This window comes from Erythrolamprus reginae, chromosome 2 (assembly GCF_031021105.1).
Source record: "Erythrolamprus reginae isolate rEryReg1 chromosome 2, rEryReg1.hap1, whole genome shotgun sequence".
Lineage (NCBI taxonomy): Eukaryota > Metazoa > Chordata > Lepidosauria > Squamata > Dipsadidae > Erythrolamprus > Erythrolamprus reginae.
The window spans coordinates 344569189-344589162 of record NC_091951.1 but is presented as its reverse complement, the minus strand read 5'-3'; the positions used below and the strand labels follow the sequence as shown (position 1 = coordinate 344589162).

Here is a 19974-nt window from a genome sequence, read left to right as displayed (position 1 = left end):
TTTAGGGAAGGCTCATGTTGTTCTTCATTTTATTTGCAGAGGAAAACAGCTGAAGTTATAGTGCCTGAAACTTTATTTTCACTAACAATTTATTATCTTTATTCCCCTTTCTGTTCCACACTTTAGCACCACATCTTCCCTGATAATGTGGTCCCAGGATAAACCATCTTGATTTAATTGCCCGCAGCGCAGTAAAGGATTCGTGTTTTAAGAAGCTCATTTCCAAAAACACCATCCATAAAAAATATTAATACAAGTTACTGGAGCCAGTTAAAAGACTCAACAACATTTGATTTTTAATGAACAGTATGGGCACCCATAAATTGATACAACTGTCATTAAAAATACAATATACTAGTAATATCCCAACGAAGCAGTTCTCAATTTATGGCTGATTGTTTAGCAGCTGTTTAAAGTTACAACAGACACCCCCAAAACCTAATGACTCATTTTTAAAGTTACGACTGGCGTTAACACCTGTCTTGTGGTGAAAATATGTTCACATGACCACAAGAGAAATGTTACGGCAGTCGTAACTTTGCAACTGTTGTGGTTAGCTCTGGCCCAGCTCCTGCCCCAAGGACTGTGGATGTGGGGGAGACATCCACATGCTGCAGGCCTGTTTTGCCCCCGGTGGAATCTGCTGATGAAGGCTCCTCTGACCAAGAAGACATGAGTGACAGGGAGGAGGAGAGTGTGGCAGACAGCTCAGGAGATCAATTATCTAGCTCCTCATTGGATTCAGAACAAGAGTTAATGATACAGCCACGCATGCAGAGAGCAATGCATAGGCAGCAACAACTGAGAGATTATTATCAAAGAAAATGAGGCCACCTGTGGTTGGGTGGGGCTGGGGTAATTAGTGAGGCTGCTATAAATAGCAGCCTGTGGGTTTGGCCATTGTGGAGATTATGTGATCCTTGTGTTTCGTGACTGCTTTACTGACTTTGACCTTTTGTGTGCTGATTTTTCCCCACTTTGAAACTAAACCAGAGCAAAGTGTGTTTCACTTTGTGAAAGAAGGACTGTGAATTGCCTCACAGCTGCAAGTTAAGTATCACAGAACTGATAAGGGACTTGTACAAATTACCAGTTTGTTTGGAGACGAGTGCTCTTGGCTATACCAAAAGAGGGCTTAGTTTAAGTGAATTTTCATTATAAAGAACATTCTTTTGAATTTTCAAATGTGTGTGTGTCTGAAATTTGTACCTGTGAATTTTTGGGAGGAGTCTACCAGAGAGCCCGACAGAACAGCAACCAGCTTACCTTTATGGTCATTTGCAGCATCCCACACACAATTAATTTGCCTTGATTTTTATCGGTTTCTGGCATTTCATTTCAACTGTTGGCAATCCTCCCCCCCCCCCAATGAATTTGCTTAAAAGCTATTTAAAAAATTGACAAAAATTGGACCTGAACATGATGCCTCAAGGTATGATTACAACGACTTATTACCATAATTCCAGGCTTGATTATGGTCATAAGTTGAAGACCGGGCTACAGTTTTCTTGTTATTTATCCGATTCAATTACTGAATGTGTTCTCTGCTTACCTAGGCTGTGATTGACAGGGGAGAGTGTACTAGGAGACAGCTCTGCTGGCGATCCTGGGGAAACAATCAAGAACATTATTTTTTTTTCTCTTGCCTGTGTGCACACACATACAAACAGACAAACACTTCACACAAATCATTTAGACAGAGATCCAGATGCCACATATTTTCACAAGATACCTTTACCTTTGGACACGGCAGTCAAAAGAATCTGCAATCCACAAATTTATTCTTTCCCCACCTCAATGAAATGTTGAAAATATTGGAAAATGTTTGGACAAAGGGTGGGAGGAACTATGATTGCCATGACAGAACCTTAGCACTAGTTCTAGTAACTAGCTTAGAATTTATCTTATTTCAGTTAGCAATAACAAAAACCAAGGTTAAGAAATTAGGATGGATGATATACCATATTTTTTCGAGTATAAGATGCATCTCCCCCCCAAAAAAGAGGGTGGAAATGTTGGTGCATCTTATACACTGCATGCAGTCATTTTTTGGCCTCCCAAAGACCTGCCCCCATATCCCATGTTTGCAAAAAGTGAAAAATGTGAAAAAATGGGTGAACGTGGTAAAAACGGGGGTGTTTTTGCCTTTCCCAGCCCCCAGAAGCACTCTGCAGGCTTCCCAGACCCTCTGCATGCCCCATTTTTGGAAAAGAAAATATGGGGGTGTTGTGGTTGGCTCCGGGCCAGCTCCTGCTCCAAGGACTATGGGGGTTGGTTTGGGAGAATCCTCACGTTATCAGTCTCCACTTCGCGGAAATTTGACTTTCACGGGCGGTCTTGGAACGTATCCCCCGCGCAAGTCAAGGGAACACTGTATACCAGTTTTCAGACTATAAGACACACCAAAATTTCAAAGAGGTAAGTAAGGAAAAAAATTGTCCTTCCCAAGACCCCACAAGTACTCTGCATACCTCCCAAATGCCTCCAGCCAATGACTGCTTGGGGACAGGCGCCGTTGCTGCTGGGGCAGTGCCTGCAGGGACTGGGTGCGTTGGGAGGACACCCACCCGCTTCTCGGAAGATGCTGCCGTGCACCCCACCTCAACTGCCAGCCATTCCTCCCAGGGTCCCTACCGGCACTGCCCCAGCAGCAGCGGCGACTGTCCCCAAGGCCGCCCGGCAGTCGTTGGCTGGAGGCCGGCGGCTTGGCCCCAGGGATGAGTGGGGTGTGTGGAATCCAGCTGGCGGAGGAGCCCGCGGGACAGCTTCGATCATCCGGCGGGACAGGGTTCGGCTCCATCAGCCCCCACCCTAATTTCCCGCCTTCGGGGGCGCCTTTGGGCGGGCGCAGCAGTCGGTGAAGGCGCTTCGAGCAGAGGGCCGTCAGCTGCAGGATTCCCGAGCTGAGGCTGCCGCCATGGGAGACGCCGTCAGCGAGTGCAGCAAAGCCCTTGGCTTGCCGCCCCATTGCCCCGGCTTCAAGTGGAGTGTACCAACGCTCCGAGAATTAAAGGGGAGGGGATCGGGAGATTGGGGCAGAAGCGGAGCTTTTATTTAAAGATGGCTTCTTTAAATAAAATTTAAAAATAAAAAAAATACCACAGGTTTTCAAAAATTTTATTTATGTATTTATTTATTGAAAACCTGTGGTATAGGCTTTCCGCAAAAGTCGGACCCGCGAAACTCAAGGGACCACTGTATATATTAACCCACTTCGGGCATTTACTAACCCTTTGCCATTTTAGTATCTAATAACCCAAGAAATATGAAAGGTACAGGTAGTCTTTGACCAATGACTGCAATTGAGCCCAAAATTTCTATCAATAAAGAGATTGTTAGGTGCATTATATCCCATTTTACATCCTTTCTTGCCACTGCTTTTAAGTGAATCATTGCAGTTATTAAGTTAGTAACACAAGTGTTAAGTGAATCTGGCTTCCCATTGACTTTGTTTGTAATTTAAACTAGCCATTTCCGGCTATGCCATATCTATCTAATCGGTAAAATCCAAAATCAGAGTTTCATTTTTTTTTCTACCTCAAGAACAAAATCCAGAAGCAATTTCCAGGTAGAAACAGAGGTATTTGCATTTTTTCCCTTGATCAAAGAAGGCATTGAATCTTTTCTATATTACACATAACAACAGAGTACACTGGAGTTTGGTGGCCAATAAACGAACAAATAAATCAACAGGTCTTTTAAAATGTAACACTCACTGACACAACCTAGGAACATTTTTGTCACAGAGATACATGCAAACGTAACCAAAAAATGGGCAGAAGACTTGAGCAGGCCATAAAAATGAAACATAGAAACATAGAAGATTGACGGCAAAAAAACCCCTCACGGTCCATCTAGTCTGCCCTTATACTATTTTCTGTATTTTATCTTAGGATGGATATTTATTTATTTATTTATTTATTTATTTGATTTGTATGCCGCCCCTCTCCGGAGACTCAGGGCGGCTAACAGCGACAATAAAACAGTGTACAATAGTAATTTGGTATTAGAAATGATTAAAAATCCATTAATATAAAAACCAAACATACATGCATACATAACATGCATAGAATTGTAAAGGCCTAGGGGGAAAGAGGATCTCAATTCCCCCATGACTGGCGGCAGAGGTGGTTTTTAAGTTGTTCACAAAAGGCAAGGAGGGTGGGGGCAGTTCTAATCTCTGGGGGGAGTTGGTTCCAGAGGGCCGGTGCCACCACAGAGAAGGCTCTTCCCCTGGGTCCCGCCAGGCGACATTGCTTAGTTGACGGGACCCGGAGAAGACCCACTCTGTGGGACCTAATTGGTCGCTGGGATTCGTGCAGCCGAAGAATATATGTTTATCCCAGGCATGTTTAAATTCAGTTACTGTGGATTTATCTACCACGTCTGCTGGAAGTTTGTTCCAAGGATCTACTACTCTTTCAGTAAAATATGAAGGCATTTACCTGTATCCATGCTTTGGTTCAACTGCTGGTCACTTGTTTCCCCATCTTCACTGATATAGCCAGGGGGTGGCGTTTCTACCAAGAGCAAAATACAATTGAGAACCTTTTAAAATAAAACCTTCACTCAACAGCCTGGACCTTAAATGTTTTATCAATAAACAAAGAATAGACAAAATATTATATTTATTTACACCTCTGGCTGGAAATCACACCGACACAATGAGACAGCAAAGAAACTATCAATGTTAGGTTCAGAGGGGGGGGGGAATTGAGACAGTCACTTGCACTTCCCTTCTTTCTCCCTTCCCGGATTCTATAAGTCAGGGGCCTTCAAAATTGGCAACTTTTAAGACTAGTGGACTTCAACTCCCAGAATTCTCGAGCCAGCATAACATATCTGGCTGGAGAATTCTGGGAGTTAAAGTCCACAAGTCTTAAAGTAGCCAAGTTTGGGGAACCCCTGCTATAAGCTATAGATTGCAGTCTTTAAACTAGCGTAGACATGTTCAGATTTTGGAGTTGTGGATTTTTAAGACGGTGGAGTGATTTTTTTGGGAGGAATGGGAGATGGTGGTCTCTTTCAGAATGGGAAGCTCTGGACATTGTGGCCCAAACTGTCCATAGACACGCATGTAAGTGCATAAAGCTTTTCTAATCACCCTCGTTAAATCAGGAGAGGCCTGACCAATGTAGAGCTTGTAATCCTTTGGATATTTCTACTCGCAATAGCAATAGACTTATATACCGCTTCACAGTGCTTTAACTGCCCTCTCTAAGCGGTTTACAAAGTCAGCATATTGCCCCACCAATCATCTGGGTCCTCATTTATCAACCTTGGAAGGATGGAAGGTGGAGCCAACTGTGAGCCAGTCAGGATCGAACTGTCAGCAGTTGGCATTCTAACCATTGTGCCACCACAGCTCTCAAGCAAACAGAAGAAAAAGCACAGTATGGACTTATTTTATTTTTATTATTTATTACTTAGATTTGTATGCCGCCCCTCTCCGAAGACTCGGGACTTCCCACTTTCACAAGGAAATGGCCTAAAGGGGGGAGAGAGGGGTGCTAGTTTTCATAGCCTCAGTTCCCATATAGTAAGCAAGCTTGTAAATGCAGATATCTAAATACAAAAACAGTGGTACCGCTACCTAAGAACGCCTCTACTTACAAACTTTTCTAGATAAGAACTGGGTGTTCAAGATTTTTTTGCCTCTTCTCAAGAACCATTTTCCAATTACAAATCCGAGCCTCCGAAACTGTAACCGGAAAAGGCAGGGAGAAGCCTCTGTGGGACCTCTCTAGGAATCTCTTGGGAGAAAACAGGGCCAGAAAAGGCAGGGAGAAGCCTCTGTGGGACCTCTCTAGGGATCTCTTGGGAGAAAACAGGGCCGGAAAAGGCAAGGAGAAGCCTCCGTGGGGCCTCTCTAGGAATCTCTTGGGAGAAAACAGGGCCGGAAAAGGTAGGGAGACGCCTCTGAGAGGCCTCTCTAGGAATCTCCTGGGAGGAAACAGGGCCTCCACCCTCCCTGTGGTTTCCCCAATCGCACACATTATTTGCTTTTACATTGATTCCTATGGGAAAAATTGCTTCTTGTTACAAATTTTTCTACTTAATATCCTGATCGTGGAACGAATTAAGTTCGTAAGTAGAGGTACCACTGTACATTCATGCTTCTGTTCCAAAGGTGCGTTTTCAAGAGGCACCTGGACTTTCTGGTTTCTCTTTGAAGACGTTTCGCTTCTCATCCAAGAAGCTTCTTCAGGTCTGACTGGATGGTAGGGAATGGAAGGATTTACAGTCATTATGGGTGTGCGGTCCACCTCGGAAGGATGGAAGACTGAACCAATCTTCAGCCTGGTGAGATTCAATCTGCCAAATTGCAGGCAGCCAGCAGGCATCAGAAGTAGCCTGCAGTACTGCCTTCTAACCACTGCCACCACCACGGCTCTTCAAGATGCTTTTAAAGATCTTCTTTCTTCTTTTCTTCAGGAAAAAGTATACTGGCCAAGATTTTGCTGATGGCTGAACAACTTTTAGTTGGACCCAGAGAGCTCCAACAATTACAAAGAAATCCCAACCCTAGCAAGCAATGTCATGCTGTTATTTTATTTTGGCACATTATACAATGGATTCCAGTTCAGTTCTATTTGCATTTACAGGAATACCTGGTATGTAATTGCTTTGCGGTTCAATTCCTGCTGGAAAATTAGTGTTTTCAGGAATGGAATGAGTGTAGTCATCAAGAGGAGGAAGTTCAGTCAGAATCTCAGTGTGTCGTGGTACCAAAACAGGAGGCAGAACTGGGAAGAGGGGAAAACATCCCAAAAAATTTAGCACAATTTACCATGCTTAAATATGCCACAAAACAAATAGCCCTCTATAGAACATATTGCAGACTCTATAGTCATATGACAAGGTTTTAATTCAAAGCACTGTTTATTCAGTTTAATGCCTGTTCAGGATTAAACCCACATTTTGGCAATGGGCTTATTTCCAGCTAAGCCTGGAGAAAATCACACCAATTAACATAAAATGCTAATTGAGGAATCAACACTTGGGTAGGGGGAAAGACGTAATATATCTTACATGGTGAATATGAGCAGGGCTCTTCAACCTTGGTAACTTTAAGACTGGTGGACTGGTGGCACCGGACCAGGGTATCTACGAGACCGCCTTCTGCCACACGAATCCCAGCGACTGGCTAGGTCCCACAGCGTTGGTCTCCTCCGGGTCCCGTCAACTAAACAATGTCGTTTGGCGGGACCCAGAGGAAGAGCCTTCTCTGTGGCGGCTCTGACCCTCTGGAATCAGCTCCCTCCAGAGATTAGAACTGCCCCCACCCTCCTTGCCTTTCGTAAACTCCTCAAAACCCACCTCTGTCGTCAAGCGTGGGGGAACTGAAACATCTCCCCCTGCCTATGTAGTTTTCTGTGTATGATATGACTGTATGTATGTTTTATATATATTGGGGTTTCTTGTTTTTTAGACTTTTTAAATGTATTATTGTTATTTTAGATTTTAGCTATTAGATTTGTCATTATATATTGTTTTTATCATTGCTGTAAGCCGCCCCGAGTCTACGGAGAGGGCCGGCATACAAATCTAATAAATAAATAAATAAATAAATTTCCAGAGCTCCTTGATCTCTGAGAGTTGAAATCCACCAGTCTTAAAGTTGCCAAGGTTGGGGACCCCTGAATATGAGTACTGCTATCTGCAAATTTAGCCAGTCTCTTCTAGGCATATTTACTAAAGATGTTTATCTTCTTTATTTCACATTTTCTTCTGACAAGCAGAAATTTGTCTTGTTTTTCCCCAAAATCACCCCAGGAGGAAAAGGTAGAAGTCTAAGGAATGGAAAGCAATGACTCAATCAAAAGAATGAAATTATCTTTACGGCTGAGATCCAAACGAGGCCTCTCCGATTCTTGTTTAACGGTTAACATGAAATGTAAAGGAGAGGGGATCCGTATGCTCCAAAGTCACTTTGGAACATTTCTCAGCTCATATATCTCAAAGGTGCTTTTTCAAAGGGCAACTGGATTTTGTTTTTCCTTGAAGATGTTTTGCTTCTCATTCAAGAAGCTTCTTCAGTTCACCCAGTTCACTTCATAGAAACATAGAAGATTGACGGCTGAAAAAGACCTTGTGGTCTGCCTTTATACTATTTCCTGTATTTTATCTTAGGATGGATAAATGTTTATCCCAGGCATGTTTAAATTCAGTGACAGTGGATTGACCAACCATGCCTGCTGGAAGTTTGTTCCAAGCATCTACTACTCTTTCAGTAAAATAATATTTTCTCACCTTGCTTCTGATCTTTCCCCCAAATAACCTCAGATTATGCCTCCTTGTTCTTGTGTTCACTTTCCTATTAAAAACACTTCCCTCCTGAACCTTATTTAACCCTTTAACATATTTAAATGTTTCGATCATGTCCCCCCTTTTCCTTCTGTCCTCCAGACTATACAGATTGAGTTCATGAAGTCTTTCCTGATACGTTTTATGCTTAAGACCTTCCACCATTTTTGTAGCCCGTCTTTGGACCCCTTCAATTTTGTCAATATCTTTTTGTAGGTGAGGTCTCCAGAACTGAACACAGTATTCCAAATGTGGTCTCAGCAGCGCTCTATACAGCGGGATCACAATCTCCCTCTTCCTGCTTGTCATAACTCTAGCTATGCAGCCAAGCATCCTACTTGCTTTCCCTACCGCCTGACCGCACTGTTGACCCATTTTGAGACTGTCAGAAATCACAACCCCTAAATCCTTCTCTTCTGAAGTTTTTGCTAGCAAAGAACTGCCAGTACAATACTCAGATTGAGCTTTTTCAGTTCAAGCTTCTTGAATGAGAAGCGACACACCTTCAAGGAAAAACAATCAATCGATCAAAATACAGCTGGAAGGGGACTGTCTTCTAGTCCAACCACCTGCTCAAGCAGCAGACCCTATACCCAGGATGGCAAATCTATGGCACACATGTCCAAAGGGGCATGCGGAGCCATGTCACCTGGTACACGTGGTGTCGCCCATTCCTCTTCCGGAATTCTGGCACGCATGTGCGCGCAACGATCAGCTTGGCTTCGTGCATGCAGCAGTGCCAATAACTACAAGAGTTGGTCTTCTATTTTCCTGGGTGACCATGCGCGCAGGCCAGCTGACCATTGCCGCTCATGTGCACCAGAAACCCACAAGACTAGCTGGCAGGCGCGCCCCGGAAGTTCATTTTGGGATGTACGCATCAGCTCCTCTTACGGGTTGCAGGCCAGACGAGTGGGCACACTCGATTCCCAAAAGGTTCGGCATCATTGCCCTATACCCGTTCAGTTGTTAGGTGGCTATCCAGTTTTTTCTTAAAAACCTCCACTCGCACCTTCTGAAGGCAAGTCCTTACACCGGTTAATTGCTCTCACTGTAAGAAAAAATTTCCTTAGTTCTAGGTTGCTTCTCTGCTTAGTTTCTACCCGTTGTTCTTGTCCTGCCTTTAGCTACTTTGGAAAATAAGTTCAAAATCCAGCTGCCTTTTGAAAAAGCATCTTGGGACAATGATCCTGAGCTGCCCTGAGTCCTTTGGGATTGGGCAGCATAGAAGTCAAAAAAATAAATAAATAGATCCTAGATGGTTGAGAATCAACACAGACTCTCAGCTAATGCGATAGATGTGAGATTAAATTAAAGTGACACCAGTTTTATCCATCTCAGTTTTTTGCATCACTGACAACTATTAAGCAATAACCTGCTCTATAAAACATTTATTTTAATCCATCTGAACAGGGGATGGATGATCTTTTAGAAATTAGAGGGGATTGGGAAAAACAAGCAATTAAGCACTCTTTTAAATGGCTGCTCCAGATTGTGATGGAATCCTTTCCCTGGAACTACAAAAGAAAGCTGAACGAACGTATCGTTCAGATGTCTCTATATTAAAAAATCCTCTGAGCCACTTGAGTCTCAACAACAAAGCAGAAAAGAAAAATAATTGAGTAGTTCTGCCATATTAATTGAGGCAAACGCTTGCAGCCCTTTGCCGCTTCGAGTTATACCAGGAAGTGCCAAATACATGCGTTCAATACAATGAACAATGCTCTTCAATATTTATGTGCCGCTGTGAAAAATTAAAAGTTGGAGTAACTCCCGCTGAAACCCTTGGAAATAACGCAGACGCTCCTTTTGATTCAACTTTGCACACATTGAATGCTACATCAGAGGTTTAGTAAGGGAAGCCTGCCCTTTACCGCCAGCTGTGCTTGCCACCTTCGTACCTGGAGTCTCCACTCTCTGGTAATGGTAAGGATTTACACACACTTCATCCTTTTTAAGATTAAAAGCATATTCACAGTTTTCAATGGCCTTAAGTTCATGGTGGCTGTGAAGGTCAGGCCAGCGCCACAAGCGACAGTAAATGACATGCGGCAATCCTTTGCGGTGGGACACTTGGAGGCGGCCATCAAGAGACCTAGAGAGAGAGGAGGGGAAAAATATTCCAGAATGTTCTGAGTTGTTGACTTGCAGCATATTTAAGATGATCTACTCAGAACTATGGCGCTTTCCATCCTACCCGAAAAAGAAAAATGCAAAAAGAGCTGCCACACACATTTGTATCTTTCCACATTGCAATATTCTTTGCAATGACAGAGGTAGTTTCATGGTTAGTGCACACACTGCTAATACTGGCCCTGGGAATCAAAGAATCGGTGTGTGTGCGTGTGTGTGTGTGTGTCATAATGACTGAACAATAAATAAGTCTGCTCATCAACAACGTTTAACACTAGGCTAAAACAGGCAATTATTGCTGTTAAGAACATAGGATGTACAAGACTGCACATAAAATTATAGCAGTCAGATACCAAAGGAATTCACACTGCATAAAAACAGTGTTTCTCAACCTGAGCTACTTTTAAGGCCTTTGGACTTCCAAGCAGGGCTGGCTGGGGGATTCTGAGAGTTGAAATCCATAGGTCTTAAAAGTGGCTCAGACTGAGAAACACTGGGACATGCAGCTTCCATCAGACGACACATCGTGCTTGTCTGTGATTTCTGCATCCCTTGCTGCTCAACCAGTTGAAAAGTTTTGCTAGTTTTAAGATAAAAGGCTGCCTAGGCCTACACAAATGTGGATGAATTTATGACTCATGGGATGGGAAAGACAAAAATCTCAGCACACAAATGCAAATAGGGTGACATGGGAAGGAGGAAAAAAAAAGGAACCATCAAAAGCCAGACAAGTTGATTCCTTGTCTCTGAGAGCACATACCTGATTCTTTTGGGGGGGGGGGAAACAAAACCAAAAACATGCATACAAATACAGTGATACCTCGTCTTACAAACTTAATTGGTTCCGGGACGAGGTTTGTAAGGTGAAAGGTTTGTAAGACAAAACAATGTTTTCCATAGGAATCAATGGAAAAGCGATTAATGCGTGCAAACCCGAAACTCACCCCTTTTGCCAGCCGAAGTGCCCGTTTTTGCGCTGCTGGGATTCCCCTGCAGCATCGCAAAAACACGGAAGTCCAGAGGTGGTGTTTCCCATGGAGGGGAGCCTTAAGGGAATCCCAGCAGCGCAAAAACGGGCGCTTTTCTGGCAATAGAAGTCCCAGTGGTGACGGCTTGTAAGGTGAAAATAGTTTGGAAGAAGAGGCAAAAAAATCTTAAACCCCGGGTTCGTATCTCGAAAAGTTTGTATGACGAGGGGTCTGTAAGACGAGGTATCACTGTATATAGTGTGCAAGCATTTTTAAAGACACACTTGGTAACCTGGTCTGGGGTAAAATGCCCCCTATGTTGTTAAATAAAGAACAGATTATGAAGTCACACGCCTCCACCCTCCTCCCAAGTCTTCCCACAGCACTAATAGGAAGATAACTTTTGTTGGTTAAAATATCAACTGAGAACACAACATCTGTCTTTAAAAGGCTTTGTTGCTTGGAAGCACTGCAACTGGTAAAGACCCCTGAAAAGCCGAACCCACCCGAAAAGATCTCTACAACGAGACACAGGGCAGAATATTCACCTGGTTTGTTCAGAGAAGCTGTATAGGCCTGTGGTATCCCACTGATCTATCGTATTTGGTGTACTCAGTCCCCAAATTTCAGAGCAAGTGCTGTGTATAAATTGGAAAAACAAAAACAAAAAAAGTTGATGTGAATATGGAAAGCATGGTTATTCAAACTACCATGATGTAAAGACATGGGAGAAATGTACAAAAAACTTCCTTCCACATAGAAAATACTGAAGTTTGCTTTGTTTTCTTTTTTTTCCTTTTCTGTTCTTTTTTTTAAATACTAGTATCAAAAAGAAATGTATTTTCTATATGAAGGAGGCCGGTAAAATGGAACATGTGATTTTTAAGGTAAAATGATGTTTTCAAAACGGTGAGCACGTCTGCTGGATTGATGCAATTTGCATATTTGTAATATACCTTAAAACAGGCAAAACCTCGTCAACCTGGCAGTACACATACTCTTTGCAAAAAGTAGGAAAAAATCTTTACAAAATAGTAACAATAATAATAATAAAAATAGCAAGTCAGACTAAAATCATGTCAGTAAAGTATTAAAGTAATACTTTAAAGTCAGTAGAGTCTTCAGAGAAGGGTGGCATACAAATCTAATTAATAATAATAATAATAATAATAATAATAATAATAATAATAATAATAATAATTAAGAGTTCAACAAACTGTTAAACTTGAATTCAGGAATCACCAAAATCAATTTAGTAGCTGCAATGTGCAAGTTTTCCATTATTTCGCTGAAATATCCTTTTGTGCCCCCCATCTTCAACCCTTCATCTTTAACGTTGTATGAAAGGCTACATCCAATGTTTGCCGTTAATAAGTGTACAAATAAACGATGAAACACAACAGAAAGCAAGCAATTCAAAACATTTTTTTAAAAATCCCTAATATTAAAGGTTTTCCTTTCTTTCTTTCTTTCTTTCTTTCTTTTTTTATTTTATTTTATTTTATTTATATATCCTGCCCTTATTATTTTCATAAGTAATTCAAGGCAGTGAACTTACCCAACACACAACACGCAACGTCCTCCTATTTTCTCCACAATTACCTCCCTGTAAGTGTGGGCTATGTTTGTGTGTGACTGGACCAAAGACACAAAGCCAGTTTCCATATCTAAAGTGGGTCTAGAATTCACTGTCTCCTGGTGATTGGCCCAAAGTCACCCAGTTGGCTTTCATGCCTAAGGAGAGACTTGAATTCACAATCTCCTGCTTTCTAGCCTGGGGTGTCAACCACTAGACCACACTGGTCTCTCCCTCCTCATAGCCTTGATCTACTAGAACTCTCCGTGTCATTCAGAGAGACAGTTTGCAAAGTGAATGGTACAGACACAGCCAAAAGTTGCTGTCATAGTGAATCCACTTGCTCAAACCATTCATGGCCGCTTTACTCTAACAGCAATCCTAGCTTCTTCATTACGCTGATCCTTCCCACTGTGGATTCAAACCAGGGTTTTCCAAGATGGTCTTCTGAACCATTTGCACAAGCCTATAAATATACGGCAAAACAGCTCCTGAAACAAAAGCAACCCTTTTACCCTTTCTTTCTGCATTATTATTAATAATCTTCATGATACTACATTTACTGGAATAATATAGCCTGGAAACAAGAATAAAAAGATACTGAAAAACAGATGCACAAACCTGAAAACAATTTGCTCCTTTGGAAAAAGCCTGCATACTTAAAGGATTGGTTCATCTTTGGCACTAGCTGTGTTCTCCATACTGGAAAGATTTTGAAAATTAGTACCCCTAACGTTGACACTTCCCATTAAGCTAATGATCACCATATTTTTCAGACCATAAGAAGCACCGGAGTGTAAGATGCACCTTAGTTTTGGGGGAAGAAAATAAGTGAAAAGCTGATTGGCGGGTGGAACTGTTCCGCTATTAAGAACATAACAGCATAAGAAGAGCCATGCTGAATCAGGCCAAAGCCCATCGAGTCCAGCATTCTGTGTCACACAGTGGCCCACCAATTGTCCATGGGAATCTTGAGCAGAAAGAGAAGGCAAGACCCTCCCTTTCCTTTCACCCCCAACAAATGGGACCCAAGGGAATTCTGCCTGCCTCAACCAACATAGAGGCAGCACTTGGACATCCATTTCAATAACCACCGATACACTTGGCATCCATGAATCTGTCTAATCCTGCCTTGAAGCTATCAAGGCTGACAGCTGTCACAACCTCTTCTGGAAGTGAATTCCATAAACCAAGGACCCTCTGGGTGAAGAAATAGTTCCCTTTATTTGTCCTCGCTTTCTTATCTATGAGCTTTAGGGAGGGCCCCCTCGTCCTAGTATTGTGTGATAGAGAAAAGAATTTTTCTCTATCCACCTTTTCTATCCCATGCATGATTTTATACACTCCGATCAAGTCACCCCTATTAAAGCATCCTGGTCTTCCATAACACCTCAGAGTGCCACAGGCTGATAGCATTCATGCCACACCGCATTGAGGCAGTAATTGCTGCGAAAGGAGCCCAAACTAAGTACTAAGTACATATGCATGCTTATACTTTTCAGAGGTACGATATTGTTCTATGTACTATCCTTATTTTATTGATTGCATGTAATATTCTAATTTTCTGATGGTGGATTTGGGGTTTTCATACCACATAATCATCACAATTATGACAAATCATGGCTTGAACTATCTTGCCTTGCATGTTATGAGTATCTCTCATATATTAAGATTCACTTTTTAAGTTGCATTACTGAAATAAGTGAACGTTTGCACGATATTCTAATTTTTCAAATTTCACCTATATACATTTGTGGAAAACATTTTGGTTGATGGGGGAAAAAACTATACAGTATCAGCAACCCAAAATAAAAACCCCAATAATGGAGAACCTACAACTTCTGAAGGCAAGCTCTTCCACTGGTATTTGTCTGACAGTAGAGTGGAGCTGTCATTTCAGGATTTAGACATCTGTAAAGTTCTGCATCATTTTAGTTGTAAATCTTTAGATTTTATAGATGAGGTCAATACAAGCCAGTTGTTTTATAAACTCCCACCAATAAAACAGACTCCAAGAGATGGTAACAAAAAACAAAAACCCTGGAGACACAGCTTAAGAAGCACAGAAAAGAGGTTAAGAAGTCTTGAATAACCCAGGCTATTAACCTAGGTTTCATATCCAAAATCACACACAAACTGAATGAAAATGTAGCTCTCAACAGCAACAACTTCAATCTCTGAATGAATATCCTTATGCCCTTTGATTGGGGGGGGGGGAGATGACTCTCCTTCGGTACAACAAACAATAAACAATCTATTTAGAAGTTGAATGAATGAATGAACTCAAGAAAATGCTAACCAAATTGTAGGGTGCTTGACATTACAAAAATAGTCGGAACATGCATAACCTAAAATAAACGAAGCAAACAAAAGCAGAGAAGTTTGCCAACTTTTATGTTGCATGGAGAAGTTACTGCAGGAGTAACACATGTTAAACATGATTCCCATTTTTTGACTTCCTGTGGGCCTAGTAGGCCTGTTTTTTGCCCTGTCGAGGCTCCAGAGGCTTCCCTGGAGCCTGGGGAAGGCGAAAACTGCCTCCCTTGCCCCCCTCCAGAGGCACTCCAGAGGCCAGAAATGCCCTCCCAGAGCCTCCATGTAAGCCAAAACTCAGCTGGCTAATGCGCACATGCTTGCGTGCCATAGGTTCACCATCAGGGCCCTATACCATTTCAGACAAAGCAACTGTCCAGTCTCTTCTTTAAAACCCCCAATGATGGAGCACCTACAACTTCTGAAGGCAAGCTCTTCCGCTGGTAAATTATCCTCACTGCTAGGAAGTTCCTCCTTAATTCCAGGTTGCTTCCCTCCTTGATAAGTTTCCATCCAGTTATTCCCAAGTGTGTTCCAGGCATAACTTGGTGTGTCATCTTTTCTTCAGACAAAAAAATCCTCAGGTTTGGTGTTCATTTTCTCGCTGCTTGCCCTTTTAATAGAAGCGAAGGAAGGATGTCCTACTTCTTTGTGGTAGGAGAAGAGTGAGAGGCGTTGAAAACTTTGCTGTGGAGAAAACTGGTGCTTGGATGGAATTTCGTCCAGATACCGAATCCAAGGTTTCTACTGGAAGGGGGTGGAGGTCTCCTGAAGACCGCACGAATCCCAGCGACCAATAAGGTCCCACAGTTGGCCTTCTCCGGGTCCCATCGACTAAACAATGTCGTTTGGCGGGCCCCAGGGGAAGAGCCTTCTCTGTGGCGGCCCCGGCCCTCTGGAACCAACTCCCCCCAGAGATTAGAACTGCCCCCACCCTCCCTGTCTTTCATAAACTACTCAAGACTCATTTATATCGCCAGGAATGGGGGAGTTGAGATATTCCTTCCCCCTAGGCCATTACAAGTTATGCATGGTATGTTTGTGTGAATGTTTGGTTTTATAATAGGGGTTTTTAGTTGTTTTTTATTATTGGATTGTACATGTTGTGTTTATTATTGTTGTTAGCCGCCTCGAGTCTACGGAGAGGGGCGGCATACAAATCCAATAAATTATTATTATTATTATTATTATTATTATTATTAATTATTATTATAATGGCTGGAGTCAAACTAGGTGCATTTTTTATCAAAGGCATCCGTGTAGCTGCTGAACATGATTCCCCCATTCTTCTCATGACGTCTTCCATAATCAACCCTACTGAAAGATTGTTGACTCTTGCCGGGGTCGGGGAGAAGGCCCAGTTGCCTCTGCTTGCTGTGCTCACTGGTTACTTTAATGAGGCGTAAATGAAGAGTTTCCCAAGCCTGTTTTGTGAATGCTGCAGCTGTTTTTCATCTTTTTGAATTTCCACTACACTGTCAGATTAAACCCAAGGCAGTGCTCTTTTTGATTTCTAGTTTGCTGTATCTTCTCAAGAACCTTAAGCTCTTTCGCAAAGAAATGGTAGGTGCCCCATCATTGGGAGTTTTAAAGAAGAGAATGGACAGTCTTCATGGCACAGGACCAGGGTATCTACGAGACCGCCTTCTGCCCCACGAATCCCAGCGACAGGTTAGGTCCCACAGAGTGTGCCTTCTCCGAGTCCTGTCAACAAAACAATGTCGTTTGGCGGGCCCCAGGGAAAGAGCCTTCTCTGTGGCGGCCCCGGCCCTCTGGAACCAACTACCCCCGGAGATTAGAATTGCCCCCACCCTCCTCGCCTTTCGTAAGCTCCTTAAAACCCACCTCTGCAGTCAGGCATGGGGGAACTGAGATATTCTTTCCCCCTAGGCCTTTACAATTTATGCATGGCATGTTTGTTTGTTTGTATGTATGTTTGGTTTTACAAATAAGGGTTTTTAACTGTTTTAGTATTGGATTTACCTGCTGTTTTGTACTACTGTTGTTAGCCGCCCCGAGTCTACGGAGAGGGGCGGCATACAAATCCAATAAATAATAATAATAAATAATAATAGTCACTTGTCTGAAATGGTATAGGGCCGTGATGGCGAACCTATGGCATGCAAGCATGTGAGCACTGGCCAGCTGATTTTTGGCTCGCGTGGAGGCTCTGGGAGGGTATTTCTGGCTTATGGGGGGCCTACGGGGCGGCAGGGGAGGCAGTTTTCGCCTTCCCCAGTCTCCAGGGAAGCGTCTGGAGCATCAGCAGGGCAAAAAGAGGCCTACCTGGCCCACAGGAAGTCAAAAAATGGGGGTCATGTGTGCATGCATGTGGGACGGAGCAGGACGAGAGACTTGAATTTGCAAGGGGGCGCATTGATTTATGGGTGTGGGCACACATACGTGCACAATAGCGTGCATGCATGCATGTTTTGGCACCCAAAGAAAAAAAAGTTCACCATCACTTGATAAAATTTATAAGTAAATGAAATATATCAAGGTGATTTAAGTAGGTTTGATTAACATAACTAAGGTTTGTTCAATTTGGTTTAGCTTGTTAAATGGGGTCTATAGATTTGAAGATTAAAAGTATTTGGTTTTTATTGTCTAGCTTTAATTTACCAAGAGCGGTCTGATGAAATATAATAATGGCATAATAATAAGTAATGAATTTATATGTTTGTATTTGTCTGTTTTTTATATTTCTTAATTGATAAAATTAGGTATAAGGGTTTTTAGTCTTTTTTGAAATTTGTACTAAGAGGAAAGAGGGCACTATGGCTTTGATATTATGATTATAAAATGCTAAAGGTATTGTTTTTATCAATAATTTAAGGAATATTAATGATGGACTTAATTAGAGCTTATTGGAGTTTATCTTTAGAAAGAATGGAAGTGGGTGTGATTGTAACTGAAATTAAATAGATGGGATTTAAGAATGCATAATTCGATTATATAAGATTTACTAACTCAAGACTATTTTATTATAACAAAATAGAAGGTATATTGTTTTTTGTATGTTATGATGTGGAGGAAAAAATAAAAAAATACTAGAATTTCACTTTTAGGCAGCATGTCTAGTCAATAAAAGGACAGGATTAAGAATGAATAATTACCGTAATACTGCAGACGGAATATGTAATAAGTGAATGGAATGAGATGGCTGGATCATATGAAGAGAACTGAAATGCAACTAAAATACAAAGCGAATATATGATGGAAGAATAAATGGGCCAAGAGGATGGATGGAGTTGATAAGATCTTCAAAAGGAGAGTTGAGAAGTTTTAAAAAAGAGAGTGCAATGTGTGAAGAAGTGTGTGAACATGGTGAAAACAAGGATGGTGAATAACATTATATTTCTTTTTCTTTTCTTCTATCTTTAGCTTATTTTGCTTACTGTTGCTTACTGTCTCCAAGAGTTTTGTTTATAACACTGTTAAGCAAAAGGACACAGCAAAATATTAGGTACATGCAACAAATGACAAATGAGGAGTGCAAGTGGCAGTCAATTCTTTGAAAACATTGCCATTTTAAAGGAACAGCAATAATATACTGAAATCACAGGAAATCGTATCAGCTTTGTGATTTAAAAATTACTGTAAATTAGTTTTCTGGATGATGTCCAAAGGAACTCTTCACTGAGTCCACTTTCATTTCCTTACTCAATAATATATTTTTTTTAAAAATAATATCCGTCACTAGTTATTAATAGTGACATGACTATCTCATATAATACCAAATATTTACTTTGGCATTCAGTCAATGAAATGCATACTCCTCTGGAATAATTCAAATCATATGTAAAGAATTACTGTATTTTCAACAGACCAGGTACCGTATTTTTGGAGTATAAGACGCTCCAAAGTATAAGATGCACCCAGTTTTTGGAGAGGGAAACAAGGGGGAAAAATCTGCCTCTGCCTCCCAGCAATTTATCTCCTTGCAGCAAAAAATCTTTTTCAGTTTTAGTACAGCTTAATTATCACAAGCAGCTGACTGTTGGTTGGATCCGCCTCCCATCAGCTGTTTCAGGCTGCAGGGATTCCCATAGCCTATTGCCACTTCCGCACGCCCCGTTTTCAGGCTCCATGTGCCCCATTTTCTGCCTGTTCCGGGCAGCGGGTATCAAAATGGGCTGGAAATGGGGGACGCAGAGGCCAAACACGGGTGCAGAAGCTAAAAACAAGGTATAGTGGTACCTCATCATACGAACTTAATTGGTTCCAGGAGGAGGTTCGTAAGGTGAAAAGTTTGTAAGATGAAACAATGTTTCCCATAGGAATCAATGTAAAAGCAAATAATGGGTGCAAATCCTTCAGGAAAATCCCAAACTTTAGAAGGGAGGGAGGTGAACAGAGGGCAGGGAGGAGCAGCTAAAGGGGGCGGGTGGAAGAAGCAAGGCTAGGCTAAAGGGTGAGTGGGAAGGAAGAAAGGCAAGGGGGGCGCCCCTCCCTTTTCTTTCTTAAAAAGACACCGTTTCAGTGCCTCTGCAAGCACGTTGTTCTCTGCAAAAAATTTCCTCCCCCAAGCTGCCCCTCCCTCCTCCCTTTTCTTTCTTAAAAAGACACCGTTTCAGTTCCTTTGCAAGCACGTTGTTCTCTGCAAAATGTTTCCTACTCCAAGCAGCCCCTCCCTTTTCTTTCTTCAAAAAAAGGGGGGGGAAGAAACCCCTTCAT

General features: G+C 42.1%; 1 protein-coding gene across 8 annotated transcripts in view; it reads right to left on the bottom strand.

The window, feature by feature from the left end:
* The window catches only part of SMAD2 (SMAD family member 2), a 53475-nt gene that overhangs the window by 5808 nt on the left and 27693 nt on the right, over positions 1-19974 (bottom strand). For 5 of the 8 annotated variants that reach the window (XM_070743586.1, XM_070743584.1, XM_070743585.1 and 2 more), the window contains 5 exons: positions 11957-12046; positions 10209-10402; positions 6612-6746; positions 4446-4520; positions 1553-1606 (listed from right to left, as the gene is read on the bottom strand). In XM_070743586.1, the coding sequence (XP_070599687.1) occupies positions 1553-1606; positions 4446-4520; positions 6612-6746; positions 10209-10402; positions 11957-12046 (548 nt within the window). The remainder of the gene's footprint in view (positions 1-1552; positions 1607-4445; positions 4521-6611; positions 6747-10208; positions 10403-11956; positions 12047-19974) is intronic. The other 3 variants (XM_070743593.1, XM_070743589.1, XM_070743590.1) reach the window with 1 other exon arrangement.